The sequence below is a fragment of the Nanorana parkeri genome, unplaced genomic scaffold (assembly GCF_000935625.1).
Source record: "Nanorana parkeri isolate BGI_ZX_2015 unplaced genomic scaffold, ASM93562v1 scaffold1239, whole genome shotgun sequence".
Taxonomy (NCBI): Eukaryota; Metazoa; Chordata; class Amphibia; order Anura; family Dicroglossidae; genus Nanorana; species Nanorana parkeri.
In genome coordinates this window covers 309,414-336,458 of record NW_017307507.1, presented here as the reverse complement: position 1 = coordinate 336,458, position 27,045 = coordinate 309,414, and the positions used below count along the sequence as shown (strand labels likewise).

General features: G+C 47.4%; 1 protein-coding gene across 1 annotated transcript in view; it reads right to left on the bottom strand.

Annotated features, from left to right (window-relative positions):
- TMEM39A (transmembrane protein 39A) overlaps nucleotides 1–27,045 on the bottom strand; it is a 38,143-nt gene that overhangs the window by 2,471 nt on the left and 8,627 nt on the right. The window contains exons 2-7 of the mRNA XM_018568747.1: nucleotides 10,883–11,073; nucleotides 7,688–7,910; nucleotides 5,699–5,782; nucleotides 4,232–4,386; nucleotides 2,132–2,480; nucleotides 425–612 (exon numbers count right to left, since the gene is read on the bottom strand). Of these exons, the coding sequence (XP_018424249.1) occupies nucleotides 425–612; nucleotides 2,132–2,480; nucleotides 4,232–4,386; nucleotides 5,699–5,782; nucleotides 7,688–7,910; nucleotides 10,883–10,998 (1,115 nt within the window). The 5' untranslated portion in view covers nucleotides 10,999–11,073. The remainder of the gene's footprint in view (nucleotides 1–424; nucleotides 613–2,131; nucleotides 2,481–4,231; nucleotides 4,387–5,698; nucleotides 5,783–7,687; nucleotides 7,911–10,882; nucleotides 11,074–27,045) is intronic.

Sequence of the window (27,045 nt, the reverse complement as noted above, 5' to 3'; positions counted from 1 at the left end):
ATGGACACATCAATGCCTGCGCTCCGATCCGATGCAGTCAGAAAAAAAAGTGCATCCAGCATTTCTTCTTACCGCACTGGACCAGTATGCAGGCATTGATGTGCCACGCGTTCCGGTGCAGACGATTGCACTGCGGCCGGGGGGCATGTCTGCGGTGCAATTGATTTCAATGCCCCGCCACCTCCCACCCCAGAACGCAGTGAGCCAGCCGGGATGCGATCCAAGTGCGTTCCGGCACCGAATCGGGCTGGAACGCACTGGCGCTGGTGTGCACTAGCCCTTAACTTCCAGGTTTAGTGTCACTTTTAACTTGTCACTAAAGTGATAACGAGACACTGGAAGCTGCAGCGCACGCTCGTTGGATGAGAGTGTAGATGATGCTGGTCACACGCTCCACCTATTAATGAACACGGGAAGGACTCACATGTGCTGTGGTGCGTTGCTGTACGACCCGTGCTCCAACTTCTGCCACTTTCCGAGGTGTGACGCCGACCGGTGCAGCAAGTCGCAATACTTGGGCGGCAGCAGCTGTGTGGTGAGCATGACGAAGGCATTGATCCACACCATGATGAGGTGCTCACACGACCACCGCATGTCATAATACTGAGTGCTCTGCAAGGCAAGCCGGACACGTCAGAACACACGCAGAGTTTCATTCATCATCAAGAATACATCTGATTGCTCAATCCTTGTCAGCTTTGTATGTGAGGACTGTCATAGGTTGTGCTAATGCAACTCCATCGGTCACAGAGCGTGGACATGTATGATAACGTGTGCTGTGGTTTTTCTGGGCAACAGAAGTAAAGCTGTCCAGTCGCCTCTCTCCTTCTGGACTGCAGGACATCTCCCCTTCTCCATATCATAACGGAGAGAACTGGGCAGGGCAGACAATACAGCTTGGGATCTCAGTGCAGCAGAGGAATGCAGAGATTACTAAATATGTTTTTGCTTTTCTTTTTTTGTCCGGACATACACCTTAAAGCTGATATTGGTTTATGGTAAAAAAATCTGAGGGTTTAATGTCACTTTAAGTCCAAGGGATGTCGTCACTGAGTTCCTATGCTTCTCTAAGCAATGCAGGCAGTTCACGGCTGGTGGGAGGAGCCAGCAGGTTGTTATGCATGGCTTAGCAAGCTGTGATGACACCCACATGTGATGCTGAGCCTCAGTGACTAAAAGAACTGAAGTTTAATGAATGGAAGACGTGGGCTAGGGCCAGTCAGGATGGGAAGGAAAGAGCATGATGATACTGGAGGCCCTCCAGCCAGGAAATGAGGACTCTATCTGGATTTTAGGGGCTTGCCTGCCACGTTCTTCCAGTCCATAAACATTTTTCTTCACTTACAATGTGTTTCTGAACTGCTTGGCAAATTGTAATGCTTTAGAAGATTCAATGCCCTAGCAGAGCCTTGCAGGTCATAGTCCTCTCCTCTTCTGTGATGGTCTAATCACTGTCTCTGCTGGCCCAGCTCCTCGACCCTACACCTCCCTCCCTTATACAGCAGCCGGGGGAGGAAAGAAGGGGAATACTATAGAGTAGGGATGCACCAATATCGGTGCTGATACCAAGTATTATGGCGGGTACTCGTACTCGCTGCTCAGATACCTTCTTCGATACCGGAACTTCCAGTCAGAGGAAGAGCAGTACCGTAGGGGGAACATGGAGCAGAGTCCCCGGACAATCCGAAAGCCTGGCGGTGAGTAATGACCCGCCTCCTGGCTGATTGACCGGGTAGCCGGTTTCCTGGCCAATCACAAATCGATTCGGCCAAACAACATGGAGTCGTCTTCCCGGGCAATCAGGAAGCCTGGCGGCATGTCATTACCCACTGCCCGGCTTTCTGATTGCCCAGGAAGCCGGCTCCATGCCAGCGGAAGCATCGGTATTAGTACTAGGTATCGGCAAGTACCAAAATGAAAATATCAGTACCGAAAAACCAGTATCGGTGCATTCCTACTATAAAGCAGGGTTATACAAACTCCAGCTGTGATGAAACAAATCCCATTATGCATCTGCCTCTGGGAGTCCTGCCCCCCCCCCCCCCCCCCCCCCGCTTAGATTTGTGGGGGAGTTTTTTTAGCCCCCCCCCCCCCCCCCCCTCCCATACGTATGAATTTAGGAGAAACTTACTTTTACAAAGCACAGCGGCAGAATCGCCACGTAATAGGCACTAAAGAGGGAGTTGAACAGGACTTCTTTGATCCTGCGGTTGAAGTCCGCTTTCAGACACTCCACCTCGTTGCGTATGAGGTCCGGGGACAGCGGGCAGCTGTGGGACGGGATGGTGGGTGGGGAGGTGAACTGTTCCCTCAGGGACTCGCGGAGGAGGGACAGAAAGTCTTTGGGTCTGACAAGGCTGGCCACGCCATTAGCACCATCCTCCACCAACGAATCCTGGACGAAGTATCCGCAGTCCGTGGGCAGAGGCTGGGAGCGGTTGTCTTGGTGGAAGCAGCAGAGAGGTACGTAGACTCCGAAGCTGGAGAGAGAAGGCGGAGGAAGCAGAAGAGGGGGATGAAAACAGAGGACACAAAATAAAGAATACTTCTAACAAAGTACAAAGGTTCGTGGACACCCGACCGTCACATCTATATATAAAAACCACTGGCATTACCAGGGCATTGCCCCCATGCGACTGTAACAGCCCCACTCTTCAGGAAAGGTCTTCCACAAGATTTTGGAGGGTGTCTGTTGGAATTTGTGTCCATTCAGCCAAAAAAGAGCATTTGTGAGGTCATGTACTGATGTGGCTCACAATCAGCATTCCAATTCATCCCAAAGGTGTCCAGTAGGATTGAGGTCAGGGCTCTGTGCAGGCCACTAACGTTCCTCCACACCAAACATCCTCCACTCCTCTGAGAAGGCTTTTTACAAGATTTTGGATGGTTTCTGTGGGTAGTTGAGTCTGAATACTGATGCTGGATGAGAAGACCTGGCTGACAATTGGCCTTCCAATTCAGCCCAAAGGTGTTCCGTAGGGATGCACCGATACCGGTTTTTCAGTATCGAGTACGAGGACCGATATTTTGCTTTCGGTACTCGTCGATACCAAGTACTGGTGCATCCACTGGCATGGAGTCAGTTTCCCGGGCAATCAGGAAGCCGGGTGGAGGAGTCGGCTTCCCAGCCAAATCAGCGAGGAGCCGGCTTCCCAGCCAAATCAGCGAGGAGCCGGCTTCCCAGCCAAATCAGCGAGGAGCCGGCTTCCCAGCCAAATCAGCGAGGAGCCGGCTTCCCAGCCAAATCAGCGAGGAGCCGGCTTCCCAGCCAAATCAGCGAGGAGCCGGCTTCCCAGCCAAATCAGCGAGGAGCCGGCTTCCCAGCCAAATCAGCGAGGAGCCGGCTTCCCAGCCAAATCAGCGAGGAGCCGGCTTCCCAGCCAAATCAGCGAGGAGCCGGCTTCCCAGCCAAATCAGCGAGGAGCCGGCTTCCCAGCCAAATCAGCGAGGAGCCGGCTTCCCAGCCAAATCAGCGAGGAGCCGGCTTCCCAGCCAAATCAGCGAGGAGCCGGCTTCCCAGCCAAATCAGCGAGGAGCCGGCTTCCCAGCCAAATCAGCGAGGAGCCGGCTTCCCAGCCAAATCAGCGAGGAGCCGGCTTCCCAGCCAAATCAGCGAGGAGCCGGCTTCCCAGCCAAATCAGCGAGGAGCCGGCTTCCCAGCCAAATCAGCGAGGAGCCGGCTTCCCAGCCAAATCAGCGAGGAGCCGGCTTCCCAGCCAAATCAGCGAGGAGCCGGCTTCCCAGCCAAATCAGCGAGGAGCCGGCTTCCCAGCCAAATCAGCGAGGAGCCGGCTTCCCAGCCAAATCAGCGAGGAGCCGGCTTCCCAGCCAAATCAGCGAGGAGCCGGCTTCCCAGCCAAATCAGCGAGGAGCCGGCTTCCCAGCCAAATCAGCGAGGAGCCGGCTTCCCAGCCAAATCAGCGAGGAGCCGGCTTCCCAGCCAAATCAGCGAGGAGCCGGCTTCCCAGCCAAATCAGCGAGGAGCCGGCTTCCCAGCCAAATCAGCGAGGAGCCGGCTTCCCAGCCAAATCAGCGAGGAGTCGGCTTCCCAGCCAAATCAGCGAGGAGTCGGCTTAAAGTGTGAAAACATCTAAAAAGGTGAATATTTTTTTATAGGCCTGGTATATAGTGAGAATATAGGCTGACGGTCTACCTCTGTCTCTCTCACACACACACACACACACACACACACACACACACACACACGGAAGAGGTTGTAGCAATAACTTACGGGTAGCCCAAGAACAAGAGGTTCAGGACTGAATGATTGCGGAACAGGTTGACCAAGGTCCAGCAGAATACCCACCCGCACAGCGTCAGGAGGACGAGGCGGGCGGTGATCAGAGCGCTGTAGTGGACCATGGATGACGATCCTACCTGAGAAGCCTGGAAGAGAGAAGCAAGAATCAGACAAAATGTCTGCCATAGGAAATCTCCAGTCAGCTATATGTCACTAAGTATATATTCATTAATTCATAATTTGAAATAATTTTTCATTTTTTTTATTCAAGCAATGTAAGTACCGTATTTTGCGGTCCATAAGACGCACCGGACCATAGGACGCAGGGAGGTCCGGCGCGCCTTATGGAGCACTCGACAGACTGTAGCTTCTGTCACAGCTTCTATGACAGAAGCTGCAGTTAGTGACCGCTGAGACAGGTGGCGCTGTGATTACAGCGCCACGGTCTCAGTGATGACACAGAGCAGGCGAAGAACGTCTATTCTTCGTCTGCTCTATGGTTATCTCGATCGTCGCCGCTGCTCGGTTTTAATACGAGTGATCTCATTAGATCACTCGTATTAAATGAGCAGGGGCTCCTACTACTCGCCCGGCGCCCGAAACTGCATGTCTCGGGCGTCGGGATTAGCTCCATAAGACGCAGGCACATTTTCCTCCTCCTTTTTGGGGGAAAAAAAGTGCGTCTTATGGAGCGAAAAATAGGGTACCTGAATTTGGCTTGGCATCAGCCTCCTGCAGTCCCTGCGTGGCAGAGCTCAGAGAGGGATGGGGAGAAGCAGCACAAGGAGTTATTCAGTACATGTGCTGACAAGCAGCATGCTGATAGGAGGGGAAAGCAGTTTGAGATGAGCTCATTACTGTGCTGCTTCTCCTTTTACTGTCCAGTCAAAATGGGACAGCCTAGCCTGAGCCGAAGTGGGTTGAATGATGCCGACTGTCATTCAACCCAGTAGACTGAGGACATCTAGTGGTGGAGAAGAATTACTGCGGATGACAGCTTTGTATTAACCATCTCCTGTCCATTGGCCGTAGCTAAATGGCAGGACGGTAGCCATGTAGAAGCGGGTGGGCGTTAAAGATGTCCCTCCAAGTGTAAAGAAGGAAACTTGAACTAGCAAGATCTTTGATGACCTCCCTGTCTCCGGACAGTGGTGTTCAGCGGAGAAATGCCCCTTTCCATTGGTGGTCATTGTAGGTGGAAGATCAATCTACCATTGCACCAATCTACCACTGAGGGAGGAATTCTCCTTACTTTAGAGATTCCTCTTAATTCCTGTTATAAAATGAAAGGAAATCTCCCTAAGGGGACATATAGGGAAATAAAACCCTGGCAGCCTAATGTCTTTCTTCTAAATACGGCAAAAAGAAAAAAAAATCCCTTTAACTTCTGATTGCCAGGCAGTGTATGGTCAGTCCCGGACCCCCCTGTGCAGCGTGCCATGGAAAAGGAAAACCTACCTCAGAAATAAGGGCCCACACAAGCCGCCGGGCTAACATGACGGTGATGAAAGCTGCCAGGTGATAATCGATGAGATGGAAATTCTGCAAAATAAAAAAGACAATTTTGAAAGTAAATATTTCTCATCGTTATGGCCACCAGGCACCTAAAAGGGATACAACACGGACTTGTGATCGTTTTTGTGTTGGATTACACAACATGGGACGTATGATCACTCCTGACTGTATACAAGACCACAATCTGACTTTATAAGTCTTACTCAACATGATTCCACCCCCCATTGCAAATCAGGTTTATTGGCAACATTTAGAGTAGAGCGCCCTGCTGCCAACAAGATGCGCAGCCAGACACCAGCTTCTGGCAGCGTTCCTGAGGAATCTTAGCCCGTTCCTCATGAGCAATGGCCTCCAGGTCACTAATATTCTTGGGTTTGCGTGCTGCAACCGCCTTCTTCAAATCCCACCAGAGATTTTCTATGGGCTTCAAGTCAGGTGACTGCGATGGCCACTGTAGAATCTTCCAGGACTTCTTCTGCGACCAAGCCTTGGTGGAATGTGAGGTATGACTGGGATCATTGGCCTGGTGGAAGGTCCAATGACACCCAAGTTTCGGCTTCCTCACAGACGGCATGACATGCTTTTTAATGTTCCCCTAGACAAAAACGAGTATTTATTTCTTTTTATTTCTCCTTTACTTACATTTTTTGTAAGGATTAAAACTAGGGATGCATCAATACCGATACTATTATCGGTGCCGATACAAAGTTTTAGTGTAAGTACTCGTCCAAATGTTACTCTGATACCCGAACTGCAGTGCCGAGAGAGCATGGAGTCAGCTTTCTTTTCAATCTGGAAACCGGGAAGTGGGCTATGACACGCCTCCCGGCTTCCTGATTGGATAGGAAGGCGGCTTCACTTGTTCCTAGGCAGCCTGGCTTCCTAACCAATCAGGAACCCAAGTGGCACGTAATGACAAGCATCCCTGTATAGTCAGGAAGCCAGGCTGCCTAGGAACAAGTGAAGCCAGCTTTCTAGCCAATCAGGAAGCCAGTCGGCACGTCATGACTCGCTTCCCGACTTCCTGATTCTAGGCAGCATGGCTTCCTGACTAAACAAGGGAAGCCAGCTTCCAAGCCATGTCGCCCGGCCTCCTGATTGGCTCGGAAGCCAACTTCACTTGTTCCTAGGCACCCTAGCTTCCTGACCATTCAGGACGCCAGCCAGCCTCTGAAGACTGTTCTTTCACTAGAACACTGGTTCACAGGCAATGTAACACGCCTGCAGTGTCTGACCAGCTATTGTAGAATGTCTGTAGTCCCTGAGCCTCTCATGTAACACGCCTGCAGTGTCTCACCGGCTATTGTAGAATGTCTGTAGTCTCTGAGCCTCCCATGTAACAGGCCTGCAGTGTCTGACCAGCTATTGTAGAATGCCTGTAGTCTCTGAGCCTCCCATGTAACACGTCTGCAGTGTCTGACCGGCTATTGTAGAATGTAGGTAGTCCCTGAGCCTCTCATGTAACACGCCTGCAGTGTCTGACCGGCTATTGTAGAATGTCTGTAGTCCCTGAGCCTCTCATGTAACACGCCTGCAGTGTCTCACCGGCTATTGTAGAATGTCTGTAGTCCCTGAGCCTCTCATGTAACACGCCTGCAGTGTCTGACCGGCTATTGTAGAATGTCTGTAGTCTCTGACCATCACCAGAGCATTCTCTCAGTCTCTGACCATCTTCTTTAGTATAGCCACAGTCTCTGATAGTTTTCAGTTTGATTGCATACATTGAATAATACGTGAGACCCTTTAGTAATGTAAGGGGCCGCACTTGAGGGCCCCCAATATCAACTAAGTTGCCTACCTTCCCCGGAAGGACTGAACACAGTGCCTGCCTCCTCTACCCACGGTCACAGCTTGTTGCTTAGCTGGGCAGGACAGGTGCTCTTTACAAAAGGCAGCACAGGACCTAGCAGAATGATTTCCATTCACACTCACCAGGGAGGTGCAGGAGGCGGGATGGTTATACGGGTACCACCACACTGTCTTGTATATGTTGATGTACTGGATGAAGAGCGACACAAGAAGGTAGATAAAAAAGAGGAATTCGAAGAGGAGACTTCCGTCCAGCGGCAGGTCGGGGATACGGCAGTGACGCACGGCTTCGGGGGTTATCAAAGCAGTTATCGGAGGGGCGGATGGTCCAACGGCGCTACCATTCCTGAAAGAGAATGACACATAGGTTATAGGGCCGTCAGATATAGTAAAGGAATCCTATAATGGCCAACGCTAGCCGCCGTGCCGATTTTCTGGCTTCAGCCCCGTCTCGGTTACCAAACTGGAACAAGATCTGACGTCACTGGCGATGTACTTGTTGCAGGTCTGTCACTCATATCTTAGAAGCCGGAGGTGGCCAAGAAACTAGAATTGTCAAAAAGAGGTCAGCAATGAGGTCATTGCCGACTGCACAGTTCTCATGGTACAGGTTTCCTTAACCCCTTCATGACCAGCGACGTACAGCGCACATCAAGGCTGTTTAAACAATCAGCTTGTAAAGCAGATTGTCAGCTTTACAGTAGAAACGATTCTGGCGGCTCAGCTTCCGCCAGATCGCTTCTACGGGCCAGTGAATGGGTCCCGCCCGATACCCCCACCTTGTTTCCCGGGCTCCATTGCCCCTCCTACAGGCCCGGGACCAGCTTCTTTGGTGTCGGCGGGAAGCTGGGGAGGAGATGGACCAACCTCAGTTCGCCGATCCCCCTGCCCGTTCTATGGGACCGGGAGCGATGCAGATTGCATCACTTTCCGGTCCCATAGCTGTCAGTGCTGTGCTCCGGAAGCCTGCGATCTGCACTTCAATAGCTTATTTAGAGTGTAAAGGTGACACTGGAGGTCTTTTGGACCCCCAGCATCACCTTAAAGAGTACCTGTCACTACTAATCTGCTGTCACACAAGTTTTTTAAAATCAAAATTAAATAAAATAAATGTAAAAATAATTAAAAAAAAATATTTTTAAATCCCCCGCGCGTCTTCATGTAAACTCACGTTGCGTGTGCCTACGTATGAAACTGACGAACGCGCAAAACATGTTGGGTATCGCCGCGCACGCCGGAGTGAGAGCAATAATTGTAGGGCATCTCTAAACTGATGACATGGGGGGGGGGCTTTTAGAGCGTTGTCTATGGACTTTTTGGGGTACTAAAATTTGTCGCCGTTTCCCGGACGCACAATGTTTCACCAGGGCATATTGGGTATTTATTTACTCGTTGTAACCTCATCTTTTATATTTTATTTTACAAATGGGTATTTAATTGTGTTTTGGGGCATTTAAGTGCATTTTTGACTAAATTTGGAGGTTTGATAAGGAGTTGCGCTAATGTCGTGCAACATAAAAATTTGCAACTGCCACCATTTTATTCTACAGGGTCTTGGCTTTCAGAAAATATATAATGTTTGAGGGTTTTAAAGTAATTTTCAGGCCTAAAATGTGGAATATAAACACGGGTACCTGGGTACCATTCTAGTTACACCCTGTGTTTGCAATTGATATTCGTTGAGGAGCCGTGACTCTTAATGTGGGCTGTGGTGTTCCCCTGGTTCAAGCAGCGTCCTTTCTTGAAGCTCCATGCAGCCTCACCCACACTACTTTCAGCTTGGGGGGGGAGGGGGGGGCTGAATACCACGATGGATCTGCAAAGGAGATGTCCCAGAGATGTTTGTCCCCAGTACCAGTATCGGTGCATCCCTAGTCAATATATACATAAATAACTGCACACATGCAACATACCAATGCATGCTAAAGATGTATGAGTAACCTATAAAAGGATGCATACGTGTATATTCTTATCTAGACCACACTGAGGATACGACAGGTTCTCTTAAATGATATCTATTAATAGCCAGGCCGCATATTTCTACATCTCAGTGTGATTTAAAGGTCACATCTGACTCAACATTAAAGTGAGAACTTCAAAGCCACATTCAAAGAAAATTCGGATCCACAAATGCTGGAAGCTGAAGCTTTAAAATGAACTTCAAAACATACAACAGAGGTCAGAGGGGGGTGGGGAACCATAATGCCAACTAAAAAAAAAAGGCAGCTTAAAAAAACCCCTAAAAATTGTAATTTAATGTTATAAAATGTACATAGAAACACAGAATGGTGATAGCAGAAAAAGACCAAGTGGTCCATCAAGTCTGCCCCTTCATTGATTTTTATTGTCCGAGTATAGATCTAGATTTTTCCCAAGCATGTTCAACTTACTGCTGACTGACTCCCTACCTCTGCTGGAAGTTTCCTCCGACCTTCAACTCTTATATTTTACAAGATTAGTTTTGAACTTTCCTTCTGCTAATTTGAGGTCATGTCCCCGTGTTCTTGGTCTTAGCATTATACTGGAAATACTGAACCCCTTTCACACCCTGAATGTATTTAAAGGGTTCAGTCATGTCCTCCCTTTCCCTTCTTTCCCCAAGACTGTACATAGTAAGATCCTGCAGTTGTTCCTGATGTTGTTTTATTCCTCAGACCTTTCACCCTTTTTGCTGCCCGTCTCTGGACTTGTTCTACCTTCTCAATATCTTTTTTGTAAGTAATGACAGGTTAAGTGAGGTGTAACTAAAGGATTCAGGACCTCCTTCCTCCTGCTGGGGATCCCTCTAGTGATAACTAAAGATCTATATAGAAGAATCAGGACCTCCTTCCTCCTGCTGGTAATCCCTCTAGTGATAACTAAATATCTTTATAAGAGAATCAGGACCTTCTTCCTCCTGCTGGGGATCCCCCTAGTAATAACTAAGGATGTATATAGAGGAATCAGGACCTCCTTCCTCCTGCTGGTGATCCCTCTAGTGATAATAAAGATCTATATATGAAAATCAAGACCTCCTCCTGTTGGGGATCCCTCTAGTGATGCCACCCTACTTTCCTTCCGCCAGTCGACACTGTTTGCTCATTCTGCAATCACTGAATTTTGCAATTATTCTTTCTCCTCTGTAGTTCTGACCAACATTCACCCTTGTAGAGTTGTAGACCATTCACACTTAGTATTTCAGTTCTAAGAATTCAGAATCATCAGTATTAAGAATCTAGTTCCTGATAAAAGGGGTCTGACTGGAGACTCCATTCTTCTAACTGTAGTGAAAATGTGAAGAAGCATCGTTTCGTCTCGTGTCTGGTCTGTAGGACTCACCTGTTCCTCAGCCCTGTGCCATTGCCACAAGACCCGCCGCCAACCAAAGTCTGCAGAGAGGGCAAAGCGGAACGGCTTAGTTGCTGCCGACTAGGACCCCTTCTTCCACCGGGCATGACAAGGTGCCAGTCCGTGTCCAGCAGTCAGCTCCACTCCGAGGCCAGGAATACAGCGTAAGGCCGTTTTCTGCTCTGCAGAGAGAAGGAGAGAACAGTTAACATGGCAGAACACCATTGTGAACCCAAATACTAAAATCCCTTCTTAGCTGGTTGTCCGGAGAACCAGTGTGCAACCAATCGGAAGCCGATTAATCGATGATTGAAATAGTTGACAACTTTTTCAATAATCGATTATAATCGATTATGTCGATTAGTTGTTGCAGCCCTAGTCCACATTGGAAGATTTCTCCTCTATTCCTTTTCTGGTGGCAACTGAAAATTTTGGAGTCACCCTGACTTTCATATCCATTGATATTGGTGATCAGGACAATTCGAGAGCAATAAAAACTGATTGCGTTTCTAACCCCTCAACACCCTTACAGAATTTGACTTTAGTTATACTTTAAGGACTGCCTCCAATAAGTATGATGTAATACAGTGGGTGGGCACTGGCGATATATGAGGGTATCGGGTCCTAAAATTAATATGTCCTGCTCTCCCATAATAAAAAGTAGCAAACAATTTAATTATACACGGAAGTGTTAGGATCTCCTCATGATATCCTGATAATCCCAAGAGAGCAGAATTTGTTTGTTTATTAGAATTTAAAGCATTTTAATTATTTTACAAAGAATTCTAAGAAATGTTTCAGCGAGGCGGAATCCCGCTAAAATGATACACTTTGGGTACAATGGTTCTAACAGTTCGTGAGATGCAGAAATATTTATACATTCAAGATGTCTTTGTGGCACGTCAGTGCTAGCAGATCTGAGCCTGTTTACCGAGATCAACAGCTCAAGCTGAAATTTACACACATAACTGGATGAGTAAGATCAGTGACAGCCCCATGAGGCCCGGGGCAGACCTCCGCAATCCGGGATCGCGCGGTCCTGCACAATGCAGGCAGCGATTGCATGCAGCACCATTGAGTTCAATGGGGTGACATTCACGTGGCAATTGCAAAAAAAAAAAAAGGTACATGAACTTTTTTTTTTTGAGATACACGACGCGCGGCTCCCACAGCGCGATCGGTTCACACCTAGGCGACTCCTGAATGTGCTGCAATCCGCGTGGAATTTTGCACAATTGCTGCATGGTGAGGTGTCGCCTAGGTGTGCACCGGCCCCCGAGAGGTTTTAATATATCCAGCCTCAAAGCAGTCAGCTTCTACTGTGCTATCTCTTTGGATAAGCCATAGTGCCTTGGGAGCGCTTGTTTATCATGTATTAAATATTTATATGTAAAATAAACCGTATGCACCTGAAAGAGGGGGGGTGCAAAACAATTTAAATAAAACTGGCCTAAACCCATTGTAATTTCCCTTTGTCCTATGTAGAATTTGTAATTAAACATACACACGAAAAGGGCAGACATACAATGTATGGCTAGACACCTGGCAGCCCACCTATAATGGCTTGTTGGACATCGCATTCCAAACCCATGGCCAGCCAGTGATATGGAGTTGGCCCACCTTTCCAGCTATAACAGCCTCCATGCTTGTGAGGGCTGCGCAAGACTTGAGCAATCCCAGGACCGCGTGAACGTGTGCAGGTGCACACAGCGGCTGCCGCTAATGGGGTTACATCCATGCGGTAATCTCTGAAGAAAGGTACATGTGTCTTTTTTTGGCAACACGCACCACGTGGTTTTTTAAACCGCGATCGTGTGCGCGACTGCACAGGAAACCATGTGATCTGCCTGGGGCGCCATTAGAAAATAATAGCACCACCAGCGCGATTGGTGGTGGTGTGCGATTTCGTGACCATCCATGTGGTTTAGTGCACAATTGCCATGCGGTCACGGATTGCCCAGGTGAGGTGTGAACCTGGCCTGGGACGATGTCCTCACAAGATTTTGAAGGGGGTGTCTGTGGGAATTTGGGCCCGTTTACCCAAAAGAGCATTTGCGAGGTCAAATACTGACGTTGGATGAGAAGACCTGGCTCACAGTCAGCTTTCCAAATCATCTCAAAAGGTGTTCGACAGGGTCGAGGTCAGGGGTCCATGTGGGACACCCGAGTTCCATGTCTTTATGAAGCTGGCTGGGTAGACCGGGGCACAGTCATGCTGGGACATAAAAGGATCTTCACCAAACTGTTACCACAAGGTTGGAAGTGCACAATTGTCTAAGATAACTTATGTATGGTGTAGTATTAGCATTAGCCTTCACCAGAACTCAATCATTTGAAGGGGTGACCACATAGTTTTGGCCATATAGATAACTGTAATCGCCAGGTGTCCACACCTTTGGCCATATAGTGTATCTGCCCATCGTGTACGCAGGCTTTGCTTTCTGTTCCGTGGTGCTGCACACGATACTTCACTCCTCCTCTCTCTCTCCCTTTCAATTCAAGCCTGCACATCTGCTCGTACTGATTGAAAATCAACAGACTCTCTCTGCAGTTGACTGATCTTATCTTGGCAGCCTTTTAACCACGTTGCTTACGATTTTGCTAAATATAAAGAATCGCAGGGAGGGGGGACGCCACGCAACCGGATATGAAGCATGTTAGATACAGGAACAGGAAGCCGGTGAAAAACATGAGTTACATCAAGATTGACTTTATGGTAAATGTAACTATAACAGGCAGATCATTAATGTGCACTTCCTAAAAGCTTCCTATAAGAACCATGTAAAAGGAACATATTCGGCCTTACAGTGAACACACATTCTAAACTATTACCACACTGTTTTGGGGAAAACGAAACTTTGACTTAAAGAGACCGCATCACTGCATTAAAAAACTGCAGGTAAATGCACAGAAAAGTCAAATATTTTTAATGCTTACGTGCAGCAGTTTTCCTTCTCTTAGGCTGGGTCCACACCTGGGCGTACGGAATATGCGCGTTTTTACTACGATTTGCAGTAAAAGAAACACGCGACAAACGCACGTTTCCGAGGGCTATCCGGCTGTATCCTAATGGATACGCGCGGCAAATACGCCCCAAAGAAGCTCCTGTACTTCTTTGGGCGTAGGGCGTTTTACAGCGCGTTCCTACGCGCTGTAAAACACCCAGGTGGGAACCATGCCCATAGGCAATTATTGGTTTTCACATGTTGAGCGTTTTACAGCGCGTAGGAACGCGCTGTAAAACAGGCCTAAATGATTTGTCAAACACAAATCATATTTACTGATATTTACTAGGGATGCACAGATACCGGTTTTTCGGTATCGAGTACCGATATTTTTGTAATCGGTACTCGCCGATACCGGAAGTCCCATTAAGGAAGCCGGGCGGCGTGTAATGAGTCGCTACCTGGCTTCCTGATAAGCCTGAAGCCGTCTCCATGCTCGCTCGTCACCAGGTGACGATGAAGCATGGAGGCGGCTTTCTGGCCAATCAGGAAGCCGGGCGCCGTGTAATGACTCGCTGCCTGGCTTCATGATACCAGAGGTTTAGGTATTGGGTGAGTACGAGTACTTGGCCAAATACTCGGTATCGGCACCGATACTGATAACCGGGGCATCCATCATATTTACATAAATATATCAGTGAAACAGACCCAGAAATGTCCGGCTTACCATTGCCAATAAGGAAAAATAGAGCCGGGTCCCCAAGAAAGATTGTTTATTTGTACACAATTGTTTAATATTACCATGGTAATACAAGTTAAAACCCCCCAAGACCACTTTGTGTCCCATATCCCAGGCGACGTGTGGTGTGTGTGTTTTAAGGGAGCTGTAGTATCAAATTTGATGCCAGTCATTTTAAAGTGACACTAAACTCTTAAATCTTAAAAATACATTCAAGTACCATAACTAATAAAAATGTATCTTATTTGTGTATCACTCGGCTGTAGATCCTCCAATCATCTCTGAATTGGTGCTGACACTGTCCTTCCTTCTGGAGGGTGGCTACTTTTGTTCCCCATGGTCCCTGTGTGTGTTGTAAAGTAGTCACCGCTCCAAGCTCACTCCTGTGATGGACTACAATCTCATGTTCAGTTTACTAGTTTGTATTGAGATTGTAGTCCATCACAGGAGTGAGCTTGGAGCAGTGACTACTTTATAACACACACAGGGACCATGGGGAACAAAAGTAGCCACCATCCAGAAGGAAGGACAGAGATGATTTGAGGATCTATAGCCGAGTGATACATTTTTGTTAATAGTTAGGGTATTGAATGTTTTTTTTTAAAGATTTAACTCCTGAGTTTAGTGTCCCTTTATGGGGGCTGTAGTATAAAATTTGGTGGAAGTAATTTTAAAGTGGCTGTAGGAGGAGCGGACATTTAAAGGAACTGCAATAGCAGTAATCTCCGGGGGTCTCCTGCTGCACGTCTCCGACCACCCTGGTAGCATTGTCTGCAGTCTTGGGCCATTCCCCCCAATATGCCCAAAAACTCTAATTTATTTAGCATGTCCAATCCCTGACAGTTTTCTGTAGCATTGCACACAACAGGGGTGGGCAAACTGTTGTGGAGATTAGGAGCCAGTCTGTCCAATCCAGGAGCCAGTAGGATTTGTTTAAGGCTGGGTTCACACCTAGGCGTATTGAATATGCGCGTTTGTCGCGCGTTTTTACCGCGATTTGCTGTAAAAAACGCGTGACAAACGCGCGTTTTCGTGGGCTACTTGGCTGTATCCCAATGGAAACGCGAGACCAAAACGCCCCAAAGAAGTACATGTACTTCTTTTGGCGTAGGCCGTTTTGTAGCGCGTTCAGACGGGCTGTAATACGCCCAGGTGTGAACCATACCCATAGGAAATAATGGGATTTCTGTGTTTGAGCGTTTTGCAGAGCGTTCAAACGCGCGACAAAACGCCCAGGTGTGAACCATACCCATAGGAAATAATGGGATTTCTGTGTTTGAGCGTTTTGCAGAGCGTTCAAACGCGCGACAAAACGCCCAGGTGTGAACCAGGCCTTAAAGAGCCAGCTCCTCTGACAACTAGAGAAAAACGTCAAAAGTTAGGTGCCGGCTGTAATTTATAAGAAGCATTGGTGACCCGGCACCTGACTTGTACAGACCTGACACATGTGTGTGGCCCTTTGGTGTTGTCAGAGGCCGCACCTGAACCCCTCTGTATCTAATACGCTGTCTGCCATTAACAAAGAATACATACTTCCTGAGCATTTCTTTTTAACACGCTGACATGAAAAACAACCCATGCGTCACTGTTTTATGGAGTAATTAGCAGTTAGCGAGGAGTAAACATTAATAACTCATGAATGGTGACACAGGCTCAAGTGAACTGTAATCTGGCTCCGTTCCAAAACGCACTCGTTGCTTTGCTGCCTTGAGGCAAACCTGTTTAATGCCCCTTCCGGGCACAGCATGAAGATGAATTTCAGCTTCAAAAAGAGAATTATCCTCAGCTCACTTTTTGGCAGGCACGGTCTCCTAAAAGAAACTCGGTTTCCTGGGGCTGCTGCCCTACTTCTGGGTTGAGTGACACCCAGCCTCAAGTCAGTGCACATGCAGCCAGGGCTCCGCCCCCTGTAGTCCTCTGGACTACAGAAGGTGAAGCCATCAGCCAGTGCATCCACGTCTCTGCGTTTCGCTCTACGTTGTCGATAGGACGATGCTGAATCCAGAAGTGGGAGGAAGTTGGGGTGCTGCTTGAACATGATTTTCAGGTACTTTAAAGCAAATATTTCAGAAAAAAAAGTAATAATCTCCCCCCATACTAAAGTAGCAGTGTTTTTATTTTATTAATTGCAAATATCGTATTTTTTTCCATAGCGCCCCTTCTATCCCGCCATTGCTCGCCTAGACAAGGGTGACTGTGTACTTCTCCCTCCCACCGCCTCCTGATATACATATATCCCACATTCCAGGACGCTGTAGTTCCCATCCCAGTAAAATCCCACAACATCTCACCCAGACACCATAAACCGAATTACACAGTTCAATGCGGAAGTGATGTGCATTACATCACTTCCAGCCTGCCATTCTTCTGGCTTCTGGTGAAGCATTTTATCTGCTTCAACAGCTTCTTTGGGTTCTATAGGTGACAACAGGGGTCTAATAGAGAGGACCCGTCACTGTATCTGTGCTAATCACATAGGGGACTAACAAGCCCCCTATGTGACAGCAATAAAGTTAAAGGAGAACTATGAGGTGAGTGCTTTTCACTCACCTCATAGTTCTAGCCGACCTGTGACAATGAGACTGTCACAGGTCGGCTGAGTAGATCGGGAGGTGAGCGAACACATACCGGCGTTCGCTCACCTCTCGATCCTGTCACGGCTCTCTGCCTTGACAGGGGAGGGGCTGGATTCCCCCCTCCCCGCTCCGATCCTCCAGCGCTGACTGGCGGAACGGACGGGGGAGGGGGCGGGTACAGCTGGCTCTGCCTCTAGATAGGCAGAGCCAGCTGTCAGTCACGCAGCTGGGCGGATCCCGGCACAATTGTCGGGATCCGCTTCAGCTGCGGCGTCTCAGTATACCGCGAGCAGCAGCTTGTGTTATACTGCGGCGTCTCAGTATACCGCGAGCTACAGCTCGCGGTATACTGAGCCTAGGGTGACGGGAGGACGCTAGTTTGTGTCCTCCCGTTACCCTAAGGAGAACTATGGGGGAAAAGACTTAACCCCATAGTTCTCTTTTAAGTGTAAAAAAAAAAAAGGAAAAAAACGTTAAAGTTCTTTCATGATAGCCGTTACAATATAGTGTAACAAAAAAAAATTACAGCACGTGTAAAAAAATGTCAATGATTTCCAGCACCGACGCCATTGTAAACAATGCTTCTTCTTTTATTTGTATCAAGTTACATTACAAATCAATTGTTACGAGGAGCTACAGTTCTGAGCTGCTGGCTGCTAAAGCAACTGGTAACAACAACAGGAACTAAACTGTAACAATTTCCATCCCGAAAAGGATACAAAAACACGTCCAGATCTCCTAAACCCAACAATGAAACATCTTCAGTCTCCCTGCGAGCTCAACACAGAAAATGATCACAGAAATCCAATGATCCCCCCATGCTGTGACTTGGTGACCGTGCGGGGTCATCGCTGGCCAACACACCATAGGCAACATTTTTATTCTCACAATGCCAAGGTGTGATTGGGCTCCTTAAACAACGTAAATGAAAGGTGACAGGCCTGGTTTAAGGACCCCAAGAAGAGTAACCGTTTGTCCCAACCCAATGCCTTTTCTGGACAGCTTGGCCAGCATGTAAGGACTTGTAGACGTGTCAAAATACAATGGGCCAGAAGTGTTCGGAGCTCATTTCTAAACGCCTCTGGAAGCATGTAATGCTCTGCTACGCCCACCTAGATGTTCATCAGTGTCAGGGTGCATTCAGTTTAGCTGCGTTTGTATAAACAAGAAATGTGTGTGTTCCAGGACCCTTTAGCCTGCTCCCTTCCACTGCAGCGGTCTAAGGTCCCCGAATCACCTCGCTTCCTGTCTTGGTGCACCCGTTGTCAGCAGGGCAGGAAGTGAAGGCAGATTCTTTCCTCGTTTCCTGTCTTGATGGACCCGTTGTCAGCAGGGCAAAAAGTGAAGGCAGATTCTAACCTCGTTTCCTGTCTTAGTTCATTCATTGTCAGCAGGGCGGGAAGTGAAGGCAGATTCTTTCCTCGTTTCCTGTCTTAGTTCACTCAGTCAGCAGGGCAGGAAGTGAAGGCAGATTCTTTCCTCGTTTCCTGTCTTAGTTCACTCAGTCAGCAGGGCAGGAAGTGAAGGCAGATTCTTTCCTCGTTTCCTGTCTTAGTTCACTCAGTCAGCAGGGCAGGAAGTGAAGGCAGATTCTTTCCTCGTTTCCTGTCTTAGTTCACTCAGTCAGCAGGGCAGGAAGTGAAGGCAGATTCTTTCCTCGTTTCCTGTCTTAGTTCACTCAGTCAGCAGGGCAGGAAGTGAAGGCAGATTCTTTCCTCGTTTCCTGTCTTAGTTCACTCAGTCAGCAGGGCAGGAAGTGAAGGCAGATTCTTTCCTCGTTTCCTGTCTTAGTTCACTCAGTCAGCAGGGCAGGAAGTGAAGGCAGATTCTTTCCTCGTTTCCTGTCTTAGTTCACTCAGTCAGCAGGGCAGGAAGTGAAGGCAGATTCTTTCCTCGTTTCCTGTCTTAGTTCACTCAGTCAGCAGGGCAGGAAGTGAAGGCAGATTCTTTCCTCGTTTCCTGTCTTAGTTCACTCAGTCAGCAGGGCAGGAAGTGAAGGCAGATTCTTTCCTCGTTTCCTGTCTTAGTTCACTCAGTCAGCAGGGCAGGAAGTGAAGGCAGATTCTTTCCTCACTTCCTGTCTTGGTGCATTGGTTGTCAGCAGGGCAGGAAGTGAAGGAAATTCCCTCTAACAGAGCCCGGGATAGCAGTCAGACCCTGATATGTGCTCCACTGATCCATATGTGTGAATTTTATCCATTTCCTGCTGTCCAAACATTTAAAGCTGAACTCCAGGCAAACTATACAGAGCTGTTTTACCGGTCACAGGATCTGCATTTCTGTCCATTCAGTCCTGTACTTTATGCAGCCCTGCTATACACCAGGGTCCTGTCTAGAAGGGCAGGAGACGTGATTTTTCTCAGCTGCTGTTCAGTATCACTTCCAGGTCTTGCCCCTCCCCTAGCCTGTGCCTGGACAGTGAAAGGAGAAGCGGGAGGCTCACATCTCTATCCCTCTGCTCTCTGCTCCTATCAGCACGTTCCTTTCTAGCATATAAGCACTAGAACACACTGAATGATCTAATAATAAATACAGAGACAAAGTAATTTGGTGTCTTCTACAGCCGCCCGGAGTTCAGCTTAAAAACGAAAGTGCGGTTAGCTGTTTACTGCACCGATGTAATACGAGCGGCCACATCGGTGTCAGAGATGTTCATGGGGGTTGCATAAGGACTTATGTGCAAGTGTGATATAGGAGGAGGAAGCGGGCCCGCAGTGCGAGCACGGTTCACTTCCTGCCTCGTGCTTACAACATACGAGGACGATTCCAGACTGAGCCTCACAAAAGGAGACGAGACACCTTCAGTGGTGGATTTTAGGGCAAAAGACGCTCCGCGGTGTATCAGCAAAGAGAACAATAGGGCAGACAGAGGTCCACCCATGTGGCCGGGCAGCACAGCGCTCAGTGGTCAGCACTTCCACCTCGCAGCACCGGGGTCCTTCAAATCCCAACCGGGCCACTATCTGCATGGAGTTTGCATGTTCTCCCTGTGTGGGTTTCCCCTGGGTACTCCAGTTTCCTCCCACGTGCTGATAGGCTAATTGGCTTCGGCCTAGTATGTGTCTGTGTAATGGTTTTAGAGTGTGAGCATCTTTATTTATTACGGTATTTATACGGCGCCAGCAATTTACACAGTGCACATTCACATCAGTCCCCGTCCTCAAGGAGCTTACAATCTAAGGTCCCTATCTCACATATGAGGGTCAATCTAGACAGGAGCCAATTAACCTTTAAGCACAGGGAGAACACGCAAACTCCATGCAGATAGTGTCCTGACCAGGATTTGAACCGGAGATCCCCAGTGCTGCAAGGCAGAAGTGCTAACCACAACGCCACTGTGCTTTAGGGCAGAGAGTGATGTGGATGTGAATGTGCAAAAGGTAAATTGTCTGCACGAACAAATGAAAGCGCGCGCGAGAGAGAAAAAAAGAGAGAGAGAGAGAAAAAAAGAGAGAGAGAAAAAAAAGAGAGAGAGAGAGAGAGAAAAAGAGAGAGAGAGAGAGAGAGAGAGAGAGAGAAAAAGAGAGAGAGAGAGAAAAAAAGAGAGAGAAAAAGAAAAAGAGAAAAAGAGAGAGAGAAAAAAAGAGGAGAGAGAGAGAGAAAAATAGAGAGAGAAAAATAGAGAGAGAGAAAAAAAGAGAGAAAAGAGAGAGAGAAAAAAAGAGAGAAAAGAGAGAGAAAAAAAGAGAGAAAAGAGAGAGAGAAAAAAAGAGAGAAAAATAGAGAGAGAAAAAAAGAGAAAAAAAGAGAAAAAAAGAGAGAGAGAAAGAAAAGAGAGAAAGAAAAGAGAGAGAGAGAGAGAGAGAGAGAGAAAAAAGAGAGAGAGAGAGAGAGAGAGAGAAAAGAGAGAGAGAAAGAGAAAAAAAAGGAGAGAGAAAAAAAAGAGAAAAGAGAGAAAGAAAAAAAGAGAGAGAGAGAGAAAGAAAAAAAGAGAGAGAGAGAGAAAGAAAAAAAGAGAGAGAGAGAGAGAAAGAAAAAGAGAGAGAGAGAGAAAAAGAGAGAGAGAGAAAGAGAGAGAAAGAAAAAGGAGAGAGAGAGAAAGAAAGAGAAAGAAAGAGAAATAGCAAATGAGTGAAAGATAGAAAGAAAGGGAGAAAAAGAGAGAGAGAGAGAGAGAGCAAGAGAAGTGTTTTTCCTGTGACACGGATACGGGATGGAGGGTCTCCTAATCTTAGGAAAGTGATTTGATTTCCAGTCCTCTGTACATGTGACGGGATCGGGGGGCTTCTGAGGTGGACAATTTCCATGGTACAATATAAATGTGGGGAGATGTGGTGTGTGAGCTCTCCCTACATAACACGAGAAGACAATCGGCCTCCATCTAACACTCACATCCGGATCAAACGGAAGATAGAAAGATATAAAATGGCAAGTCATATGGAAGCCAGAGTGACGTTGTCAGTCCCGAGTTCCGGCAAGCGGCGGTTTATCTCACATCTACATGGTCTGCGAGTGTTTCTCAGTGACGGGGGAAGTGTCTTCAGTACTAGGTTTATCTTATTGTGTGAGCGCAGACGTCCTGTGTGTAACCCCAGCAGAGGATGCTGCAAGAGACAGAAGTAACAAAGCAAACACTAAAAACTCCACCAAGTGCCAAATTATCACCAGCAAGGCCCCGTTCACACTTGATACACGCGTGTAGAGTTTTGCATGCTTCGGCACGTTTGCATGTGGAATCCCATTCACTTCTTTGGGCTGCCCTACACCCGACAAACGTGGCAAAGGAGCTCATGCAGCTTCACGCTTCTTGCTATTCGCACGCGGGGTGCGATTTCAGGCACGTTCACACACGCCGCCTAATGGGGCCTGCGGGCTTTAAATTGATTGCCGATTTGTTTTGGACGGAGTGCAGAGGGGTAGGAACCTTTAATCCTTCATCACCCCATCCAAAACTAAAAGGAAGAGGTTGTGGCTTGCCATAAACACTAACTGCCAGAAGTACTTTCAAACATGGCAAACCGCTTCTGGGACCCAAAAATTCAATTATTTAACCCAAAGCAACCACACTGGAAGAATGACTGAACTGAACAAAGCAAAAACAACAACAACCACCTGTCAGGGGGGTTTTAAAGCCCAACTCCGGGCACGATAACCTCACCAGGGTTAGGGAAATGTTCACTTGTCTCAGAGGCAACCTATAACCCCCCCCAACCCTTCCTCAATAATAATGATAATAATAGAGGACGGGGAACAAAATGATATGCCCTGGGTGTCAAATACATCAGGTACACCACATGACTTAAAGCCCAACTCCGGCCAGGACAGTTCCAGATAAATCATCAGTACGAGAGATTAGAAAGATCTTCCCAGGTCCGGTCACCCAGGCCGTCTCCATCGTCCACAAAACAAGTTTCTTCTCTCACCCGAGAGCACCCAAGAGCGGGACGCTTAGGATGTAAGCGCTGTGGGTCTCCTAGATGTGTGCTGTGGCCACATCCCCGACCTCCTCTTCTCCTGGCCAATCACATAATAGAGCCTTGAGTCCTTTGGCTTTAGGATTGGCCAGAAGGAGCCTGGGGGGGGGAGAGGGGATGTGAGTGCAGCCTTGATGTCTATGAGACCCACAGCGCCTGTTCCCCGAGCTCCCCAGAAGTACAGCGAATCTACTAATCGGTTGCAAAACGCGTTTTGAGGGCGCTTGAGGCAGCCTGGATGATTAGACCTGAATCCCCAGTGCTAATTATATATCTGAAACATTCGTACTGCTTACGCTGGCCATATACTGGCCAAAAACTCAAGCAGTGTATTGCCCATAGGCACCCCAAACCCCTCAACAAAAGTCATTTTTTTAAATGGACTTTCATCAAAGGAGCCGGCCTGAAAATTCTCAACCTAAAAGGTGACTGCAGCCAATCAGCTCCAGTCACAAGTATTCCAACAGCGTCACACCCGACACTGTCAGCATACAATAGCCTTGCGGGGAGGATGGAGGAGGGGAATTCCCCCAGCCATGTTTTTATTTTTTTCCTGGTTTTGGGGGAATCCAGTGTTTTTTTTTTAAATCCAATTTGCAGCACACGGGGTTAAACACGAAAAATCACACAGTGTATGCTCAGCTTTATTCTTTAGTTTAAAACCGTTCGTCGACTTATCACAAGTATCTTTATAGTAGGGGGTTCCCCAAAAAAGCTAAAAATTATTTTGAGGCTTAAATTTTTTTTTTAAAAAGGGTTCAGAGAGGCTGTTCTATTTCCAAAACTTTATCAATATGCTGCATGGACATAAATCGATTAATGTAATCTCCCATAAAAAAAAATATAAATAGTATTAGAATAAAAATAATATAAAATACTATTATTATTATTATAATAAAATAATATAAAATACCAATAATAATAAATAATAATGTATAAATACTTTAATATCCCTTTAATTAAATGGGAGGTGGTAAAATATTTTTCATCCATTGGAATAGTGATAACAAGAAAACTCCCAAGACAAACACACAAAAGGCTGAAAAGGTGTCTGTTGTACAAGAGGCGCAGAGTTTACCCACCCGGGGAAAGTCGATCACCGCGGCACATACTTGGCAATCAGCAAAAGTTTGTTTTACGTGGAGGCCGTTCAGCCGCCTTACACAATTGCTGATGCAGTTTTTATGCCAAATCACACAACGGTTTCAGGACAGCATTTCTTTAGGTGGCGTGTGGGTAGCAAAGTTCTGGGATTGGGTTTTTCGGATATGCAAGGATAAAAATGACTTTGAACGGTGGCTTGTATGTTTTTGCTTTGGATCAGAGTCCCTGTTCGCACCTTTGCGTTGCGCGAACGTGTGCATTCACGCGAATGAATGCCACACATTAAAAATATGCAACCTGGTTGCAGTGACATTACATAATAATGGCACTCCCATACGAGGCCGGGAAAACAAGCATTGTTGCGCATTAACTGCACAAACACATGGTGGAAAAACGCAGTATTCGGCAGCATGAGCTACTTTGCCGCATTTGTCGCTTGTGGGCAGCCCACTACAGTCAATAGGCTGATGTGCGACAACGACAGGAAAAACGAACGCGATGAGAGTTCACAGAATGCCAAGGTGTGGGAGGGGCCTAAACCCAAGCACTAAAATCTCATATAAACTTTAATATGTTAAGCCCCGTTCGCACCTGAGCATTTTGGAGCTTCACCAGAAGCGCTTCAATGCTTGACACTGGGATTTCCATTTCCATTATATTCAATGGTGGAAAAATGCAGCAACTTTGTAAAAAGCAATTGGGGTTTTTTTAAGGCTGCAGCTAACTATTATTTTCATAATCGATTAGTAACCCGATTATTTTTTTCAACTAATCGATTGGTTGTATAAAAAATTAATCTCTCTCACTACCTCACTCTCCTTCCCCAACCAACTAATCGATAATAGTTGCCAACTAATCTCATAATCGATTATCGATTTAAATCGATTAGTTGTTGCAGCTCTAGTTTTTTTTCACCTGGTTCAATTGGGTAAATTCCCATCTGACCTTGTTGAGGTTGACTGAGCCTCGACGAGAATGACTTTTCAGCCTCCTGAGATACTGACATCACATATCTCAGAAGGCCTTCCTTTAGTTTTCACGATTCATAAAACATATAAACAAACATGGCACCAGATCTCGATGGAACATCTGCAGATGGAGATCAGGCACCGTGTCTGTTCACATGAGGGGCCGGCTGCAAGAACCTGGAAAAGACAGCTGACTCCCTATTAGAAGATGGCAGTGCTGGACGGATCCTGTAGTAGGAAAGCGCCGCGAGAGAAGAGGACAACGCCGGATATGCTGGTGTTGTACGTATATTATTACAGCATAAAAAGAGCACCGAAGATAAAGGGGGAAAAAAAGAGTGTCACTTTCATTGGGAGGTGGAAGTTCCTCTTTCAGACATTCTTCTTACATCACAACAATGCAATCCAGGAAACACGACTTGTGTTTAAAGTCAAAATTTCAGCTTAATTTTGCCCGAATCAATCTTTGTGGTCAAGTCATCTGATCAGGTATGGTGAACTGAGGAGGATAAGTCAGTAGGACTTTGATCCTTCCCTTCAGTAGATAACCAACAGGTTTAGCCACTTGGCCCAAAAAAACACTATATGGACCTATAAAGAGCTTGCTGTGCATCCCATTCCAAAATTATGAGCATTAATACTCCCTCTGTATGGCTATAACAGCATCCGTTCTTCTGGGAAGACTAGTAGTAGTTGGTCACATTCAAGTGGACTGGTCTTTTGCTTTATTTGTCTTTGCTAAGGTTGGTACAACGTTAACAACATCCAAGAAGAACACTATATGTGATCTGTGTACCTACCTCCTCAATAAAAGCCTAACTCAAGCCAATGTTTAGTTTTGGGTTTAGTCCTGGGAGTAGGATAAGGAAAGGATAGATTAGATCCCCTGTTAGGGTTTTAGTTACATGTGGTCAGGAAGTGAAAGAATGTGTGTCTAGTGGAGACACAGCCAAATACTTTTCTTCTCGTAGAAAGCATTCATAGAAGAGTTCTCTGTAGGTTCTCATTTATCCAGGTCAATGAACAATGAATGGTACTTTGTCACATTTAACTGGACTTGTTCAGTAATGTTGAAGACTTTTCATAGTTTCTCCAAGCCACTTTCTCAAGTTCTGAGTGCCAGAAATATATCCAGCATTGCTATCCACACAAGTAGCATGGACTTCTTAATGAAAGATGGCAGAAGTTGATTGCCCAATGTCACTTCAACAGGGTGGTTCCACAACTTTTACACATCCACCACCTGTTCTTGGACAATCTCCATCTGCTTTGGCACACATTATGGTTATCAGATTGAGGTGTCCGAGCTACCTATGTGGATATAAATTCTGGATATGTTCCTGACACTCATCAGAGCTGAAGAAGTGGCTTGGAGAAGCTATGAAACATCTTCAACATTACAGACATGTCCAGTTAAATGTGAGCTCCTAATACTAACTATACCATGACCTGGATAAATGAGAACCTTGACAGACATTTTCTGGGAAGGCTTTCTACAATGTGTGTCCATTGGACACATTTCCCATCACTTACTGACACCCGACAGAAGATCTCTCCCTTCCCTATGCCACCCAAGTCAGAAACAAAAAAATAAAAACTGGCTTGAGCTAGGCTTTCCTTGTGGGGGGTGGCTTGAGCTAGGCTTTCCTTGTGGAGGGTGGCTTGAGCTAGGCTTTCCTTGTGGAGGGGGGCTTGAGCTAGGCTTTCCTTGTGGAGGGGGGCTTGAGCTAGGCTTTCCTTGTGGAGGGGGGCTTGAGCTAGGCTTTCCTTGTGGAGGGGGGCTTGAGCTAGGCTTTCCTTGTGGAGGGGGGCTTGAGCTAGGCTTTCCTTGTGGAGGGGGGCTTGAGCTAGGCTTTCCTTGTGGAGGGGGGCTTGAGCTAGGCTTTCCTTGTGGAGGGGGGCTTGAGCTAGGCTTTCCTTGTGGAGGGGGGCTTGAGCTAGGCTTTCCTTGTGGAGGGGGGCTTGAGCTAGGCTTTCCTTGTGGAGGGGGGCTTGAGCTAGGCTTTCCTTGTGGAGGGGGGCTTGAGCTAGGCTTTCCTTGTGGAGGGGGGCTTGAGCTAGGCTTTCCTTGTGGAGGGGGGCTTGAGCTAGGCTTTCCTTGTGGAGGGGGGCTTGAGCTAGGCTTTCCTTGTGGAGGGGGGCTTGAGCTAGGCTTTCCTTGTGGAGGGGGGCTTGAGCTAGGCTTTCCTTGTGGAGGGGGGCTTGAGCTAGGCTTTCCTTGTGGAGGGGGGCTTGAGCTAGGCTTTCCTTGTGGAGGGGGGCTTGAGCTAGGCTTTCCTTGTGGAGGGGGGCTTGAGCTAGGCTTTCCTTGTGGAGGGGGGCTTGAGCTAGGCTTTCCTTGTGGAGGGGGGCTTGAGCTAGGCTTTCCTTGTGGAGGGGGGCTTGAGCTAGGCTTTCCTTGTGGAGGG